Source organism: Desarmillaria tabescens (genome assembly GCF_030435595.1).
Source record: "Desarmillaria tabescens strain CCBAS 213 chromosome Unknown EV420scaffold_41, whole genome shotgun sequence".
Taxonomy (NCBI): domain Eukaryota; kingdom Fungi; phylum Basidiomycota; class Agaricomycetes; order Agaricales; family Physalacriaceae; genus Desarmillaria; species Desarmillaria tabescens.
The window spans coordinates 157,891-172,527 of NW_026848340.1; the positions used below are offsets into that span (position 1 = coordinate 157,891).

General features: G+C 47.6%; 6 protein-coding genes and 1 non-coding gene across 7 annotated transcripts; 3 read left to right on the forward strand and 4 right to left on the reverse strand.

Moving 5' to 3' along the window:
* Positions 1-156: 156 nt before the first annotated feature.
* EV420DRAFT_1566664 (uncharacterized protein) lies at positions 157-4,133 on the reverse strand. Its single transcript, XM_060474074.1, has 13 exons — positions 3,900-4,133; positions 3,683-3,767; positions 3,334-3,625; positions 3,123-3,283; positions 2,692-3,073; positions 2,587-2,669; positions 2,468-2,533; positions 2,211-2,424; positions 1,797-2,123; positions 1,603-1,742; positions 1,522-1,552; positions 1,030-1,457; positions 157-979 (listed from the first exon to the last, which is right to left on the reverse strand). The coding sequence occupies exons 1-13, from the start codon at positions 4,069-4,071 to the stop codon at positions 646-648; spliced, it is 2,715 nt and encodes a 904-aa protein (XP_060326521.1). The 5' UTR covers positions 4,072-4,133; the 3' UTR covers positions 157-645.
* EV420DRAFT_t215 lies at positions 394-485 on the reverse strand. Its single transcript has one exon. It is a non-coding gene; the product is annotated as a tRNA-Arg (tRNA).
* A 92-nt stretch (positions 4,134-4,225) lies between the features above and the next one.
* On the forward strand, positions 4,226-6,542 carry EV420DRAFT_1566665 (serine carboxypeptidase). Its single transcript, XM_060474075.1, has 9 exons — positions 4,226-4,725; positions 4,776-4,924; positions 4,973-5,103; positions 5,155-5,265; positions 5,314-5,413; positions 5,468-5,583; positions 5,631-5,659; positions 5,928-6,306; positions 6,361-6,542. Exons 1-9 carry the CDS (start codon positions 4,487-4,489, stop codon positions 6,427-6,429), a joined length of 1,323 nt encoding a protein of 440 aa, XP_060326522.1. The 5' UTR covers positions 4,226-4,486; the 3' UTR covers positions 6,430-6,542.
* Positions 6,447-8,631, reverse strand: EV420DRAFT_1566671 (D-lactaldehyde dehydrogenase). The gene is made up of 8 exons (XM_060474076.1): positions 7,824-8,631; positions 7,675-7,762; positions 7,564-7,624; positions 7,329-7,510; positions 7,204-7,274; positions 7,141-7,149; positions 6,859-7,087; positions 6,447-6,810 (listed from the first exon to the last, which is right to left on the reverse strand). The coding sequence occupies exons 1-8, from the start codon at positions 8,205-8,207 to the stop codon at positions 6,611-6,613; spliced, it is 1,224 nt and encodes a 407-aa protein (XP_060326523.1). The 5' UTR covers positions 8,208-8,631; the 3' UTR covers positions 6,447-6,610.
* A 561-nt stretch (positions 8,632-9,192) lies between these two features.
* On the forward strand, positions 9,193-10,121 carry EV420DRAFT_1483435 (uncharacterized protein; the record flags this gene model as incomplete). The annotated part of the gene is made up of 5 exons (XM_060469985.1): positions 9,193-9,233; positions 9,286-9,292; positions 9,497-9,557; positions 9,607-9,673; positions 9,890-10,121. 5 exons carry the CDS (start codon positions 9,193-9,195, stop codon positions 10,119-10,121), a joined length of 408 nt encoding a protein of 135 aa, XP_060326524.1.
* Positions 10,122-10,359: 238 nt separating this feature from the next.
* EV420DRAFT_842265 (NADP-dependent oxidoreductase domain-containing protein) lies at positions 10,360-12,166 on the forward strand. Its single transcript, XM_060483670.1, has 11 exons — positions 10,360-10,558; positions 10,616-10,692; positions 10,744-10,780; positions 10,834-10,912; positions 10,966-11,041; positions 11,093-11,129; positions 11,184-11,331; positions 11,387-11,440; positions 11,501-11,583; positions 11,635-11,792; positions 11,847-12,166. The coding sequence occupies exons 1-11, from the start codon at positions 10,504-10,506 to the stop codon at positions 11,970-11,972; spliced, it is 930 nt and encodes a 309-aa protein (XP_060326525.1). The 5' UTR covers positions 10,360-10,503; the 3' UTR covers positions 11,973-12,166.
* Positions 12,167-12,684: 518 nt separating this feature from the next.
* On the reverse strand, positions 12,685-14,363 carry EV420DRAFT_1566683 (uncharacterized protein). The gene is made up of 8 exons (XM_060474077.1): positions 14,093-14,363; positions 13,949-14,036; positions 13,837-13,897; positions 13,599-13,780; positions 13,461-13,531; positions 13,112-13,349; positions 12,970-13,061; positions 12,685-12,923 (listed from the first exon to the last, which is right to left on the reverse strand). Exons 1-8 carry the CDS (start codon positions 14,300-14,302, stop codon positions 12,861-12,863), a joined length of 1,005 nt encoding a protein of 334 aa, XP_060326526.1. The 5' UTR covers positions 14,303-14,363; the 3' UTR covers positions 12,685-12,860.
* Positions 14,364-14,637: the final 274 nt, after the last annotated feature.

The window sequence follows — 14,637 nt, forward strand, 5'->3', positions numbered from 1 at the left end:
GTAAGAATTAGCTGACACTGCCTGTTACTTTGATGTTCAGCATGAATCTGGGGATCCAGAGTGAACGTGCTGTATCTGTCACAATAAAAAACGATTGAGGATCGATCCGAACGAAACATAAATATCGGTAACCAGAATGACAGATAAAATAAGAGTCTGGCTTCAACGAGATCGAGGAAATTATTTATTGTAGATGTGCGGAGCGTAGATATGAAGAAACTTTGCTCAGGCTGACGCCGGACTCAATGAACACCCTGGATTATAATCAAATGTATGCAAATTAAGCGGAAAAAAATTTGAACTTGCACAGTAGCGCGGAAAAACCCACGGAACTTATGTGACACGTACCCCACAAGCAATACTCATTTGCAAGGAAAATAAGAAAAGTGTACTCGACCATGCCGAGACTCGAACTCGGAATCTCTAGCTTGGATGTATGTCCACAATACCGGAAACTAGCGCGTTAACCATTACGCTACACGGCCAACGCCAGTTATAGGCTTAGATTACTTTGTGAGACTGACACGTCTATGCTCTTGTCCTCTCCCATCCTCCAAAGCTTTTCACACCTGTTAATGAGAATCAGGCATCCCAAGACAGATAAACATAAACTGAGATATTGCTTTTCAAACCAGTTCCTCCTACTTATTCCCTTAACACTTTCAAAATCTCGTTACTGAGGTACCGAAAGACCCCGTCCTCGACTTCCGAGGGAAACATCTCAATAAACGGGCCCCTCCTGATCCCATGCACAAAGTATTGCAACTGCCCGCTGTCATCCTTCATGATTCCCAAGTCCATCCGGCAAAACTTCTCTATCGAGAGTGTTTGCCCCTCGAACCTCCGCTTCTCCACCTGAATCAGTTCGGCTAGGGTACCTTCGGCAAATAACCTCATCTCGGCATCAGCTTGCTCTAGTGAAGCTCGGGTTCCGCCTGACCTATGTACAAGCTGGCGTTTGCCTCTGTGCGCGAAGGTGCTGCAAGCGAATTTGTGAAATACGAAATAGGGAGATATGATTGCACCTACTTCATCGTTGCCAGATCCCAGCCTTTCGTTCTCAACCACACAGAACGGTATGAATTTTCATCTCGAGAGATCCCATGCACCTCCCTCAACCCGACTTTGTCCATCGGCATCACATAAAACACGCATTTTACCTTCCCTTTGATCATAAAGACATGCCACTCGACATGGCGATCCAGTGAGCGGACATACTGCTGCTTCAACCATCGATAATTGGGGTGTGCAGGTAGCTGGCTAGGTGTTACACACGCTTGGACGTGAGCAAAGTTATGACTGCCTTCGCGTTTGAAGATCCAAGATCTGATATCTATGTCGTCGTCGTGACCATCCAGCGAAAGGACATCTGTCTCTGGTCGGGGAGTTCCCATGTTGTACCGAGCGATGTTATCGAGGTCCCCGATAACGTCAAATTTTCGTCCGGCATGAAGAAGCTCATTCAACAGTACCAAAGGTTGCTGGGATTTTATTCAAAGAGTCGAGGAAGCGCTGGCGCACACTGGGTTCTTTGATTCCAGGGACCGTATCACTGAGTGCAGACAATGAGTACGGCGCTAAAGGAGAAAGTGGATAGCCTACAGTGCACTGCTCAGATCTACACCGCCCCAAATTATATCCGCTTTGATGGTCCCTGCGATGACTCTGTCTATAAAGTCGGTCCACGACATGAATGTCACATCTGTAGAGCTTCTATGAGACCAGTAGTACCCTAAAAGCACCTATAGCAGGATACCATGAGAACGACGGGCCAGAAATGGGTCGAGAGCACCTACCAACTGGTGTATCCAGACGCCCGAATACCCTCTTCTGGGTTTAACGCCATCTTTGAGGTCCCTTAATGGAATCTCATGGATGAAACCTTTGATGGCTTTATGCGTTACTAGAAGCTGGACATCCGTACGAGGTAAATCGACCTTCACCCATAAGGAATTCGAATTGACGATGGTATGCGTGTTACCCCAGACTTTAGCATTTAGAGAGAACGGGTTGGGTGGGCCTGGTACCACCAGGATGTACTTAACCCTCTGGGCTACTGGTGGAGATCGTACCGCAGGCGGGGGGGATTTCTCTCCTTGGGAAGTAGGGAAAGGAGGCGTCCGCTGTGAAAAGAACTAGTTCATACTTTTCTTCAAATCGAAAGTGAAAAGGAACTTACAAGGTCCAGATTTCTTCCTAAGCGCATCCACCAACTCATCGGCGATGACCCCAAGAGTATCAAAGCTGTCATCGATACCGTGGATAGGGACGTTAGCACCCCTAGCAACACTGACAATCCAGTATTGCAATTTGCCGGTCGTCGGTTGTCGCATTACCGAGATATCGAGACGACAGAGCATTGAGATAGACGGAACGTGTCCTAGAATCTCGGTCTCTCGCTGGACGAGCGCCGCCAGGGCTACGCTCGGCAAATCCAATAAGCTCTTCATCAGAGCGGATCCGGGACTCTTCGTCGTGAGCGGTCAAGTCTGGAAACTCATCCTCATCCTCTGGTTGCGCTCTTAGTCGCTCCCTTCAACTATGGTCAGTATAGAATAGATCGAAGAACGGAAGATGAAAACAGACTCGAGTTCAAAAAGAGGACACCGACTGTATTGCGTTTCGGCAACCCAACTGTTATCTAGCTCCTTCCTCTTGGACACTCTCACCTTTCACCACCTCTCCACCGACAAGGAATACCCGCCATTCGATGTTGTATGGAACAAAATCCTGCTGGAGCCAGCGGTACGTAGGGTGCTGGCCTTCCCTCATTACCGAACGGTAATTTGATGACTGTATCTGTTTCGGTAGCAAAACATGCCGTTCGCAGTGCGAACCTTCTCGTTTGTATATCTGTCCCGGGACTTTCCCTCCTGCTACGGAAGTCTTAGGACGTGGCGTCGAGGTCACAGATTGCGCGATAGAGTCGAGGCACTCGATGACGCGTAATTTTTGGGCGGCGTATTCCATCTCATCAATATCAGGGAAGACGGCAGTCTTTTTGCAAAGCTGGCGCATTCCTGAGACAAATGTCGTGAGACGGGTAGGAGAAGCGAGGTAAGGGATAGATGACCTAGACTCATACGTCAGTGATTATTTCAGGACAAGAAATGTATGCTTACAGATCATCGCTTGAGGGATCGGTTAGACGCGCTATAATGCAAGTATAGTGGTCGAGTTTCTCAAGTTCAGATGGAGAGCAGACTTTGTCGATGAACGATTCGATACTACATCTCGTAACAGAGACGAAGGGTGTATCTGGGAAGCGAGTAACCAGTAGCGTCTGTTCAAAGTAATTAACAGGATGCGATTCTGATAGCGATATTCGCTTACCATGTAATGCGCGTACCATTGGCCCCATTTCTGCCCAGTTGCCAAAACCGGTGGTTCCCCGGGGGCCAATCTGAGCGGATAAATGAAACCACGACAATTCTCGTCACTGAGAAGGTCCGCCGAAAGTTGAGGAGAGCAGCGCATGTCCTCCCACTCAACTCCGAGACGATTTTCGTGGGCATGCCATGAATTATGAGGTCCCTTTTCGGGTTTGGGTCCCATGACGAGAAGTATAGAGATCTTGCGCTCCCAGAGCATCTCAGGACCTTCATTTTGGGAGTAGCCGGCTGAGCTGATTTTTGGACATTAAACCATATGTACGGGAACAAAAGGGCCACTGAGAATTTACCTTCGACGACCTGACGCATCGCTTAAAGGTGACGGTAGCGAATACTCTGTTTGAGGAGATTGCGGACGGTTGCCCACACCGTTGTCTAAGCGAAACTTCCTGATCAAGTGCAAGTTGAGAAGGCGCAGTATCCCTCGGTGGAGAAAGAAATCCCCCAACACTTGAGGCTTCGGACAATTTCAGAGCAGTAAGAGATGTAATGTAAGCTACAACATACCTATGGACACCCTCGGAGAACCTTTTCCAACTTCGGGATGAAGGGCATCTGAAGTCTCTTCTTCTGCATCCAGCATTATTTGCTCACTGACATTTCCGTTTGTATCAGCCAAATTTTTTGGTGAATTGGGAGGACTATGAGATGCCTTCCTTTTGAGAATATTTGAAGACATCTCTTCTTGCCTCTTCCCAGACTGAAGTCGAACGTAAGATGTGGAAGCGGTTGAAATTCAACGTTCCGGCTTCGCACGTGCACGTGCTTCCGTTGGACACGATATTCGGCCCGGACCTTCCGGCCCTCTGACGCATTAGGCGGCAGGCCTACTACTTATCAAGAACACTACAGTGGACGCTTCGGGAGAATCGCTCTCAAAATATTCGTCTGTTATGTCATGGCCGCAATATCGTATCCTCACTGGTTTGGGTTAACTTCGTTGACTGGGAATTTTCTTATCGCAGCACGCGTCATGACCAGAACTCATGACATATTTGTGTTTTGATTCTCAGCCCTGCGATATTGGCATCAAATACAGAAGCTTGCAATTCTCACAAATGTTATCTCCTTATCGTTGGCCTACTTAGCTATCTATGATGTTGTATCGCCTGCCCCTCCTTTCGCTGTTCTGCTCAAGTTTCGCCTTACAGACCTTTCTGGTAGCGAACAAAACAGCTGCTACGTATCAGAACTATGAAGATTACGGCCATGCCACACAATCACAATCTCTGTCCCTTCTTTCTTACGATCAATTTACAACTCTCGAACATCCTCTGTATCCCGAACATTCGGTGAGGATCAAGAAAACTGACTTTTGCGATGAAACTGTAAGGTACGAGCCCCACTGCATGATATAGCCGATACATTTGAGGAATACCCCAGCGCATACACCGGATACATTGATATCGAAGCACGACATTTATTCTTCTACTTTTTCGAAAGTAGGAGTGACCCGGACAAAGACGATGTGATCTTCTGGACCAACGGCGGCCCCGGTTGCTCGTCGTCACTGGGTTTATTCATGGAACTAGGTAAACTGACTTATGTCATGAAATAAGGTTAATTCATCACACCGGCAGGGCCTTGTCGTGTTCTCGATTCTGGCGGAGCCAAGTACCATCCGGAGTCCTGGAATACCAATGCCAACATATTCTTCATTGATCAGCCCATCGGAGTCGGATTCTCCTATGCTGAGTATGGCGAGACTGTTGTAGGTGCAGTTCTTTGTTTGGTCTATGGTCTAAGATATTTTCCTGTATAGAGTACGTCTGAAGAAGCTGCGCAAGATATAGCTACCTTTGTCACCATCTTCTTCAGCAACTTCGACCAGTTCAAAGGAAGGGCGTTTCATATGTCAGGCGAATCGTATGGGGTAAGCTTTCGGATTTTATGCCTATTGGTCGTCGCTTATTATGTCTAGGGAAGATACCTTCCTCTTTTTGCCTCCGCTGTATACGACAATAACGCTAAGCTGGTGGATGCTGGCGAGACACCTATCAACCTCACTTCCGTAATGATAGGTGTGCATATATGCCATCCATATCTACATCAGAAACGTTGATCCCCCAACCAAGGTAACGGGATAACGGATAGTATAACAACGCTTCTATCTTATTTCGACATGCAGTGCACACCAGCCTCTGTTCCCCCGATTCTAGATATCAAAGCCTGCGTGTACATGAAGTCCACGGTGCGCAGGCAACTATCCTTCGTCATATCCTCTTACCGTCTTGGCAGCTACAAAGATGCGAAAAGTGGATGACTGGGTCCTGTATCGACCAATTTCGATTCCATTAACTGCGGTGCTGCATACTCCTTTTGTAGCTCCGTTCTCAGTGCTCCCTTATCGGACAGACCTGGTACGCAGTATAATCACTCCCCACGTTCTTAGTGCTTTCCTGATAGTCCCTAGGTATGAACCCATACGACATGAGTCGCAAGTGTGATGGAGACATCTCTGAGACCCTCTTGCTACCCTGTGACAAAGTTCGTGACTTTTTGGTTCTGCCTTCCCATTTTCTAATTTCCTGTTAGATACATCCGTCAATACCTCGACGATCCCAACGTTCGCACTCTACTCGGTGTCGATCCTTCACTGACCACCAACTTCACTTCATGTAATCCTGATGTCGGCGACGACTTCCGTGCCACCCAGGATAGGCTGCATCCCACTAAGGACTACGTTGCTGCTCTTCTCGAGCGCGGCGTCAAAGTCCTCATATATGTAGGCTCGTACGATTGGATATGTAACTGGGTCGGTAATGAGAGATGGACACTTGCGTTGGAATGGAGTGGTCAGACGGAATTTGCGACAAAGGAGCTGAGAGATTGGTATGTTGATGGAAAGCCTGCTGGGAAGACACGAAGTGCAAAGGGATTTTCGTTTGCTACCATTCATGGAGCAGGCCACATGGTTAGTTTGGTTTCTTCGGCGTTACAGGAAGCGAGATGAGCTCATCTTCATCAGGTCCCTTACGATAAACCGAAAGAGTCCTTGGAAATGGTACAGAGGTGGCTGCGCGGGGACGATTTCTGAATCTGATCGTTGACTTCCTTCGAATTAGTTGTCAAACGATAGCATCCTGAATTCAGATTTACATTCACAAGTGAGATGCGCGCGATTATTACTTTATTCCGTGGAGCTGAGAGCTATGACGGCTCACGAATATCTGTATGAACTACCCTGACCTGCGTCATCCGTCAAAAATAGAAGAGATTCACCACCCAAGCCGCTCGAAATCGGTCAAGACGTCGCGCGCAGTTTCTGCTTTGGTTCTGAAATTTATCCCCAATATCGTTGCCTGCTTCTCAGTGCGGTAACTCATCAAATAACTAGCCCCAACTCCTGCGCCCGGAACGCCCATAGGCAGATGATGCGACGGGATAGGCGAAGGGGAAAGCGAGTTGGCAGCGTCGACTGTCGTGGATGTAAGACATTAATGTGTAGAAAAGATAAAGCGCTTACGCCAGTCCTGCCATACGTATGGACCTGCCGACACGATAATCCTCTCACCTCCCGCGGCTTCGGTAAATAGAATCCGTATGTGTGCCTCCGCCAAATCACGGACGTCAACCCAACAGTGTCCTTGGGTTGCCATGTCTTCGGGGCTCATGCTCCCGCAAACGACAATATTGTACCATTCGTTCGTAGCATACCCAAGTGATTGAGGATTTGCTACTTCATTGATAAAAGGCTGCTCGCTGATCAGCCTGGAAGATAATCGACAAATGTTACCCCAAAACTCACCCCGTGGACCTGGATAAAAAGTTAGTGAAATGATATAAATTATAGCCTTCCTCAGTAACTTACGTTGGGTGGGATAATGACCGAAAGATCCCAAGGCAGCGTGGTTTTGTGTTTATCAAAAAAGTCCCAGGCAGCTATTATCCACACGGTCAGTGATCGGAATACCAAGCGTAAGAACTTTCACTAACCCTTTTCTGCCAAAGTCTTAGAGGCGCAGTATTTCGCAGCGAAAGAGGCATTACTTCCTTTCTCCTCTATCTCCTTGACTGCTTGCTCATTCCAGTCTGCCTCCGAGAAGACCTTGGGTTCGGAGGGGAAATGGAATACGGCTGTGCATGAAGACGTAACAACCACACGCTGAACTTGTCCTCTGTTCAAGTTGGTAAGTTATATTGCTTCGGAGGAAGATTGTGGGACCTTCACCCAAACTTGGCAACGCTGGTCAGTAAGCCGAGCGTTCCCTTGACAGCCGGCCCGATAACCTCTAATCTGAATGTCTATCCTGAGTAAACCAAAAGGCTCGGAACATCTCACCTTCCGGATCCACCGCGGCCAAGACGACGGGCGACGCTGTGTGAATAACACCATCTACGTCCAGAACGGCTTTATCAAATGCACCGTCCTGCGAAATCAATTATTAGTTCACGGAAAGCATATATGAACAATCACAATCGAGTTCGCACCGCCATGATATCAGGCACCTCAACAAGCTGAAACCTGTCCCCATAAGAAGCAAAAAGCTGTTTTATATACTTACCCTTCTTTTCGCTTCGTACTGTGCCCTTTACAGTCGCTCCCTGTTCAAGCAAGGTGCGAGCAATCCATGAGCCGATGTATCCATTTACTCCAGTCACCAGTATTCTCGCGTTGGAGTGTTGTTGGAGAGCAGGCATGACACGAGTGAGGAAAAGAGAGAAGAGGATAATATACCCTGAAAAATAGAAAAGGACGCGTGTCCTTCCATGCCGAGTACCTCGCTCCGGTAAACCCGTACGGAACATTGCACCTACGGGCGGGAAAAACGTGAAAAGATAGTACGGCAAAAACGTTTGACTGGAAATCAGCATAGACAGCTAATATTGGAAGGAATTCGATGTGAAGGCCTACTCCCGAGTGAAAAAGTTCCAAGGAGCATTTAACGCACAGCAGCGACCAGTGAAGTTCGAATTAAAGTTTCGATGGTACTTAAACAAGTATTGGAGGGCTCTTGGTAGCTAGTCAGCAGCGATGAGCTGTAGAATCGAAGAATCTGGGTCATATGGGTCATTTAGGGAAGATGGAAAACTTTGAAGGGGCCTCCGGATGCCTATTGCATTGCAGCCTAGCTCAGTGATGTCCCGATCGCTTTCGGCAGGAAGAAAAGTGAGATTCAATCTCAGCTTCGGAGATCGGACCAGATATCAGCTGATAAGAATCGCTAAATCCGGGAAAAACACGTAAGGATTTATATCCGAATGTCATCGGCATAAGGTACTCATAAGGTCCAGCGGTACAATTTGGAATAATATTACAGCTTTCCTCATATTATATTATGGGGCCATGTCAACTTTGATAATCCGTATAACCCGCCAGAACTATTATATAGATTATAAGGATTGATGATAGCTTACAACCCCATATCAATGAGCAGGAGCATCCTCCGTATTTCTTTTCATATTAGACCATTCACACATCGAAAGAGTATGCAAAGCAATATATTATCTAGGCTAACTGTACAGTACATGTTCCAAGTATATAAATACTGAATCAAATCTGTCCGTGACTGCATGAGGGCCCTTTGCGGCTCGTATGAGATAGCATATTTGATCACTGAAGGCGATACGACAACTACATGGGTACGGTCAGTGACAGTGATGGACACTAAGGAGGGGAAACCACGTACTCGATATCCCGATAATGTTATCTGAAAAAAACTGCATGAAGTCGGTCAGCACAAGACAAGCCAAGACAGCGATGGACAGTAGTCAGCAAAGCCACGAAGATCTCCCGTAACCAGTAGCCCTAGTTTAGCAGTGGTGTAAAAGTCCCTCGTTGGTCGTTGCATCCTCGAAAATGTGCGGCCAAGTCCCGGGTCAGATCATTCTCGTCCTAGGGTATAGCTCTAATCCTCTTTGAGATGGTTTGAGTGACTCTTGATCCCGACAGTGGAAATGTGAGTGAAGAGGTAGCGCGGACAGCGTAGAAGGGATGATAGGAAGAGACAGAAAGCAGCAAACGGACCCGAGTCTCTATCGACGAACAAACACGTGGATGATCGATTGCGCAATTTCGGCCGTTTGCGGGCCGGAGTCCACTTCGGCCGACTGATGTCCTGAAGTTGTACCGTACGTATGGACGGACTTTGCGTCGCTGACAGGACAACACTGCGGAGTCCGACTTCCTCGTCCTCCCTGACTTTGGTCCCTCTGGGAATGATAGTATGTTGCCTGCATGTGTATAACTAGCAGCTTAAATTGATTCTTCTAGTCAACGTAAGAAATCTTCAGGAGGATGTAGCGCCGGTGCAAAGCTGTTCCAGGACATCATTAATACAGTAGGTAAAAGAACTCCATAAGTGTAGTACTTATTATGGGTGTAACAATAATCATCATCATTTATGAATTCAACCTGTCCATTCCTTGAGGATGCAAACAGTGTATAACACTTATTTGAACTGTACAACAGCTTAGAAGTTACGAGAGATACTTGTACATATCACAACTTGAAATTTAATTCTAACTGAGACGGTACACCTGATCTTCCAGATCAGGTGCCAGCGGAGGATTCAACGAGGAGATGACAGCCCAGAGAGCTGGCACACGAGAGACGAAGTACGCAATCTTTGGATCGCGGCGATGAATCGACGATTGACCATAGACCGTATGCTGGTGAATAAGTATCGGTATGGTGCTAAGGCACTGAAAAAAGTGATAGTTCTATCGACCCGGTTGAAAGGAGCGCTGCTCGACGAGAGAGCCTTACCGGAGGACTGGATAGATTAGGGCGGGGTTTTAGTGGGTATTGTGCCGGGCCGGAAACGGCCACGAGGGAGGCACCGAGTCCCACACGAACTTGAATAGTAATGCTTAAATGCATTTCCTCGCGTAGTACCCCCGGTTCGACCAAATTGTTTAGTTTTATCCCTTCTCAAGGGTGTGCCCCTTACCCAAACGAGCATTCTGGATTAACTTCGTTAATTCCGGGTTGCTAAGTATAAATACACGTTCAACAAAAACAAATCCCTTTATCATCGGGAATCGGAGGTTTTAGGCTGCTGACCACGAAGGACGCTGATGCTGTGAACAAGATGTCGATTTGGCCACGCAGGTCAACCATATATATGGCAGACTTCCCAGAAAACAGACAACCTCCCAGCAGACACTGATGTCTCCAATCTCCCTGGTCGAGCTGAATAATGGCACAAAGATTCCGATTATAGGTAAGTATGTCCGACTCTTTGCGACAATACTGTGCAATGTAACGCTTATATGCTTAGGTGCTGGTGGTGCTCCTAGCGCCTTCACAACTGAAGGTTGTGTTGCTGCTAAGAAATGGATCTTGACGGCAATTAAGGTGAGGCACGCCGAGCTATCGCGTCCGATCCGTCGACTGAGCACCCTCGAGGCGGGGTATAGGCACATCGATACAGCCATGGTTTATGGTCCGGGTATACTTTTCCGTAGTTCTCCAATGAATGCTGAACCATGACCGCAGGGACGGAGAAAGTCATCGGCGAGGCTATCAGAGAGTCTGGTATCCCTCGTGAAGAATTCTTCATCACGACCAAACTGCCGTACGCCCCGTTAAAAGACTCGAAATATATCACTCTTGAATACTGCTTTCTAGGTTCAACTGCCAAGATCGTGTCGCCGAATCGTTCGACTTGAGTCTTGAGAATCTCGGGATGGACTACGTCGACCTGGTACGCTTCATTTCCTCCGATAAAACACTAGTCTTACTCTCATTCTGCTAGTACCTGATGCATTGGCCCATGACCGTCCCTTACCGAGGCAAGCCAATATGGCTCTCCTTCATCATCTTTTACTAACGTCTCTCTCCTCAAGAAACCTGGATGGATTTCCCGCTAGATTCCGACGGTTCTCTCCTCACAGTCGATTCCCCCACCTTCAATGAGTCCTACGCAGAAATCGAGAAAATATACGCTAGCGGGAGGGCCAAGGCCATAGGAGTGAGCAACTTCTCCATCAAGACGTATGTATCTCTCTGGCAACGGCATGTCTTCTCGTCTTGATGTGACGCTACACAGGCTTGAAGAGCTTCTCAAAACGGCTACAGTCGTTCCGGCAGTAAACCAGATAGAGTATGTATAAACGGGCCGATCATCGTCTAGCCAGTTCTAACTTAAGAATTACAACTTTAGGCGACATCCCTACCTCGCAGGGCGCGAGCTCATTGCGTACCACAAGAAGAAAGGCATTGCTACCGAGGCGTATTCTCCTGGAGGTGAGAGTGACATTACATTGTATTGAAGTAGCTCACCACATCCCCACGCAGGTAATAAAAACGCCATCCGAGAAGACCCAGTGATCAACGAAATCGCTGCAAAGCACGGTGTCTCCCCCACGCAAGTCATCCTCGCATGGCACATTGCGGGAGGCGTGATTATCCTGCCCAAGAGCGAAAACGAGAAACGGCAGAAGGAAAATATCAATGTACGCAGTCACGCTTCTCATTCGCGAATTGATTCGAACTGACGTTCTTCTTAGCTCCCCACTTTGGATGAAGAAGATCTGAGGAGGATAGATGGATTGGATCATGGTGAGAGACTGTGTAATAAGATTGATGAGAATGGGAAGGTTTTTGGATGGACGAGGGAGCGCATGGGATGGTAGTCATAGTCGAAGAAGCAATTACGAAGAAACAGGAGCCAGGGCCATTGCCAGTATGTATAAATGATCAATTGCGGGCGCATCTTATCAGGATTAACAAAATTGTAATGTCGTTATTTCGGTCGTCTCACATAATACTCGGACCGAAAATCATGATAGTTTCGCTAGCCGTATCTCAGTCAACGTGCACCACTGATTCACGAAGTCTGCGGTCGTTCAAAAAAGTCTAATTGCATCGCTCACTTAGGACTCCTACATTAGCCAAAAGCAGCCCCCCGTAAAACGCCTCCAGGGGGCCCTGAAGCATCGATTTCGGCGTGTCGTGTGTCTGAGCCGGTAAATACAGTACATGAGCGGAAAAATGAAAGAAAATGTGTTAGACGTTGTGTAGTAGATAGAAATGTGTCCGAATATGAAAGGTTCAATGGAAAGTCCGGAGAATATGAAAGGTCCAATGAACAGTCCACAGTAACTAGGGAAGGGAGGGAGGGTAACCGAAAAACTACAACGCCGAGTCTGGTACAGCATTGAGAAAATATATTAGAGAGCGAGAGTTCAATCTTACCTGGTAGGACAATGAGAGGATGAGTGAGAGAGCGATGTGGCTCCTCTCCGCACTGCACTGTCTTATCAGGAACTGATCGAAAGCCACTTGCGAGAACCCGGTCTTCGAGCAAGTGTCGGGTCGAAATCACCGTGAGGATCTCGGTCTTCGAACGGTGCGAGGATCCCGGTCCTCTGGATCAGTTGATTCGGTATCTCGGTGCCAATCTCCGTTCTGCCCTTGCCGCAATTAGACTTGCGTAAAGCAAGCTTTAAACTCATTTAAACAGCATTTCTAGTACAAGGAAAACATACAAATCTTTCATGGTCAATTCTTCTTTGCACTCCTTACCATCCTCTCCTTTCGAAATCAGCCAATGTGTCCTTTGCCGTCTCCTCCTTCGTCCTCAGCTTCAAGTCCAAAAATCTTCTTCTCCTTCGCAGTATCGTAATCCACCGCATACTTGGCTTTCTTCCCCGCTCCGGGAACACCCTTGGGGAGCGTGTGCGACGGGATGGGGCTGGGAGATAACTCGTTCACTGTATCAACTGTAATATCATCAGGAAAGACGTAAAAGAACATCAGAGAAAAGATGTACTCCAATCTTGCCATACGAATGGTCCTGCGGATATGATAATGCGCTCATCACCTGCAGCGGGTGTCTCCAAGGCGCGCACATGACCTTCTGCGAGATCCCGGACATCTATCCAGCAGGATCCTTGGGTCGCGAGGAATTCGGGAGACTTCCCGCCTGAGTTTTCCGTGGCAACGAAGGTGTACCACACTCGAGCTGACTCGTTGAGGGAGTCTACACTCGACGCATCATGAATGAAAGGCTACAAAAGGTCAGGGCGTTTTGCCTAGAGTCCAATGAGTACTTACGCCAAAGACCTGAAGAACCAAAGTATTAGAACAAATGGGGGAACGTGAGCCGAGATAAGACGTACGAAGGGAGGGTTAACAATAGAAAGATCCCACTTAATCTCAGATTTGTGCTTCTTGTAGAATTCCCAGGCCGCTAACGACGCCGCACAAATCCAAATTCAGAACAACAACTACAGCACTGAGCGGAGAGCTAGGTTTACCTTTCTCAGCCAAGGTCTTCGACGCACGGTATTTTACAATACCAGGGGCATTCTTTCCTTGCTCCTCGACTTCCTTGATAGACTGCTCGTTCCAGTCGACTTCAGAGAAAGTCTTGGGCTCGGGCGATACGTGCAGAACAGACGCGCACGACGAGGTTACAACAATACGCTGGACAGAAGAGCTACAATGTGATTTTGTGTCAGAACTTGATCAACGTATGTATGAAGGGAATCCTACCCATTCTTAAGTGCGCTGGCCAGCATTCCTACAGTGCCCTTCACCGCTGGTCCGATGAGCTCTATCCAGGCGCTGTAGGTCAGATATCGCGTAAATACCTAGTATTACATACCTTGAGGATCAACAGCATTCATGTGGAAAGGAGATGCTGTATGAGCAATTGCGTCGACGCCCTTGACAGCCTCATCGAACGCGCCATCCTACGAAATGGCCGCAATGAGCAGTCTGCCCTAGCATATATCCCGCTAAGACGTACTTTGGTGATATCTTCTACGACGACCACCTCTATTTTGTCACCGTATCCCTTGAACGTCTCAAGAAGATGCTTCCCCTTTTCCGTCGAGCGAACGGTGCCTCTCACTGAGTATCCGCGCTCCAGAAGAGTACGAACAACCCAGATGGCGATGTATCCATTGGCTCCAGACACAAGGACTTTAGCTGCAGAGTTTGCTTGGATGACGGGCATTATGATGGCGACGATGGTGGTCAAGAAGAAAGGGCAAGTGCTTAGTGAGCATAATAAGTACAGGCGGACATATGACGTAAGAGCTGAGGGAACAACTTTTTCCCGCTGGTCCACTACTGACTAATACTATCATGATGGCAATTCGAGTGTAACCTTTAATACTGCCACCTGGAACGTCGGATTGAAAATAAACGAATCTGGTCTGTGCATCATGCATACGCATTTGTGGGCAGTTCTGGCTTTAGATTTTCGCTGTTTTCTATTTCTAAAGAGAGTCTTAGTGACTTGGTCTCTACTACTTAGACAGACAACGATAAATATCAACTTAATGATGG

Bases quoted from the DNA above. Each gene is read 5' to 3' on its own strand.
- EV420DRAFT_1566671 (XM_060474076.1), bottom strand. From the start codon at position 8,207: ATGCTGATTTCCAGTCAAACGTTTTTGCCGTACTATCTTTTCACGTTT. The intron at 7,625-7,674 runs GTGAGATGTTCC...CATTCAGATTAG, and splicing joins GGCCGCGGTGGATCCGGAAG to AGGTTATCGGGCCGGCTGTC. The intron at 7,511-7,563 runs GTGAAGGTCCCA...CAACTTGAACAG, and splicing joins ACCAGCGTTGCCAAGTTTGG to AGGACAAGTTCAGCGTGTGG.
- EV420DRAFT_842265 (XM_060483670.1), top strand. From the start codon at position 10,504: ATGTCTCCAATCTCCCTGGTCGAGCTGAATAATGGCACAAAGATTCCG. The intron at 10,693-10,743 runs GTGAGGCACGCC...AGCACCCTCGAG, and splicing joins GGATCTTGACGGCAATTAAG to GCGGGGTATAGGCACATCGA. The intron at 11,332-11,386 runs GTATGTATCTCT...GACGCTACACAG, and splicing joins AGCAACTTCTCCATCAAGAC to GCTTGAAGAGCTTCTCAAAA.
- EV420DRAFT_1566683 (XM_060474077.1), bottom strand. From the start codon at position 14,302: ATGCCCGTCATCCAAGCAAACTCTGCAGCTAAAGTCCTTGTGTCTGGA. The intron at 14,037-14,092 runs GTACGTCTTAGC...GCCATTTCGTAG, and splicing joins TCGTAGAAGATATCACCAAA to GATGGCGCGTTCGATGAGGC. The intron at 13,532-13,598 runs GTAAACCTAGCT...CGGCGTCGTTAG, and splicing joins GAAGACCTTGGCTGAGAAAG to CGGCCTGGGAATTCTACAAG.
- EV420DRAFT_1566665 (XM_060474075.1), top strand. From the start codon at position 4,487: ATGATGTTGTATCGCCTGCCCCTCCTTTCGCTGTTCTGCTCAAGTTTC. The intron at 5,104-5,154 runs GTAGGTGCAGTT...TTTCCTGTATAG, and splicing joins CTGAGTATGGCGAGACTGTT to AGTACGTCTGAAGAAGCTGC. The intron at 5,584-5,630 runs GTGCGCAGGCAA...CCGTCTTGGCAG, and splicing joins GCGTGTACATGAAGTCCACG to CTACAAAGATGCGAAAAGTG.
- EV420DRAFT_1566664 (XM_060474074.1), bottom strand. From the start codon at position 4,071: ATGTCTTCAAATATTCTCAAAAGGAAGGCATCTCATAGTCCTCCCAAT. The intron at 3,284-3,333 runs GTAAGCGAATAT...TACTTTGAACAG, and splicing joins AATGGTACGCGCATTACATG to ACGCTACTGGTTACTCGCTT. The intron at 2,534-2,586 runs GTCTGTTTTCAT...CCATAGTTGAAG, and splicing joins TGTCCTCTTTTTGAACTCGA to GGAGCGACTAAGAGCGCAAC.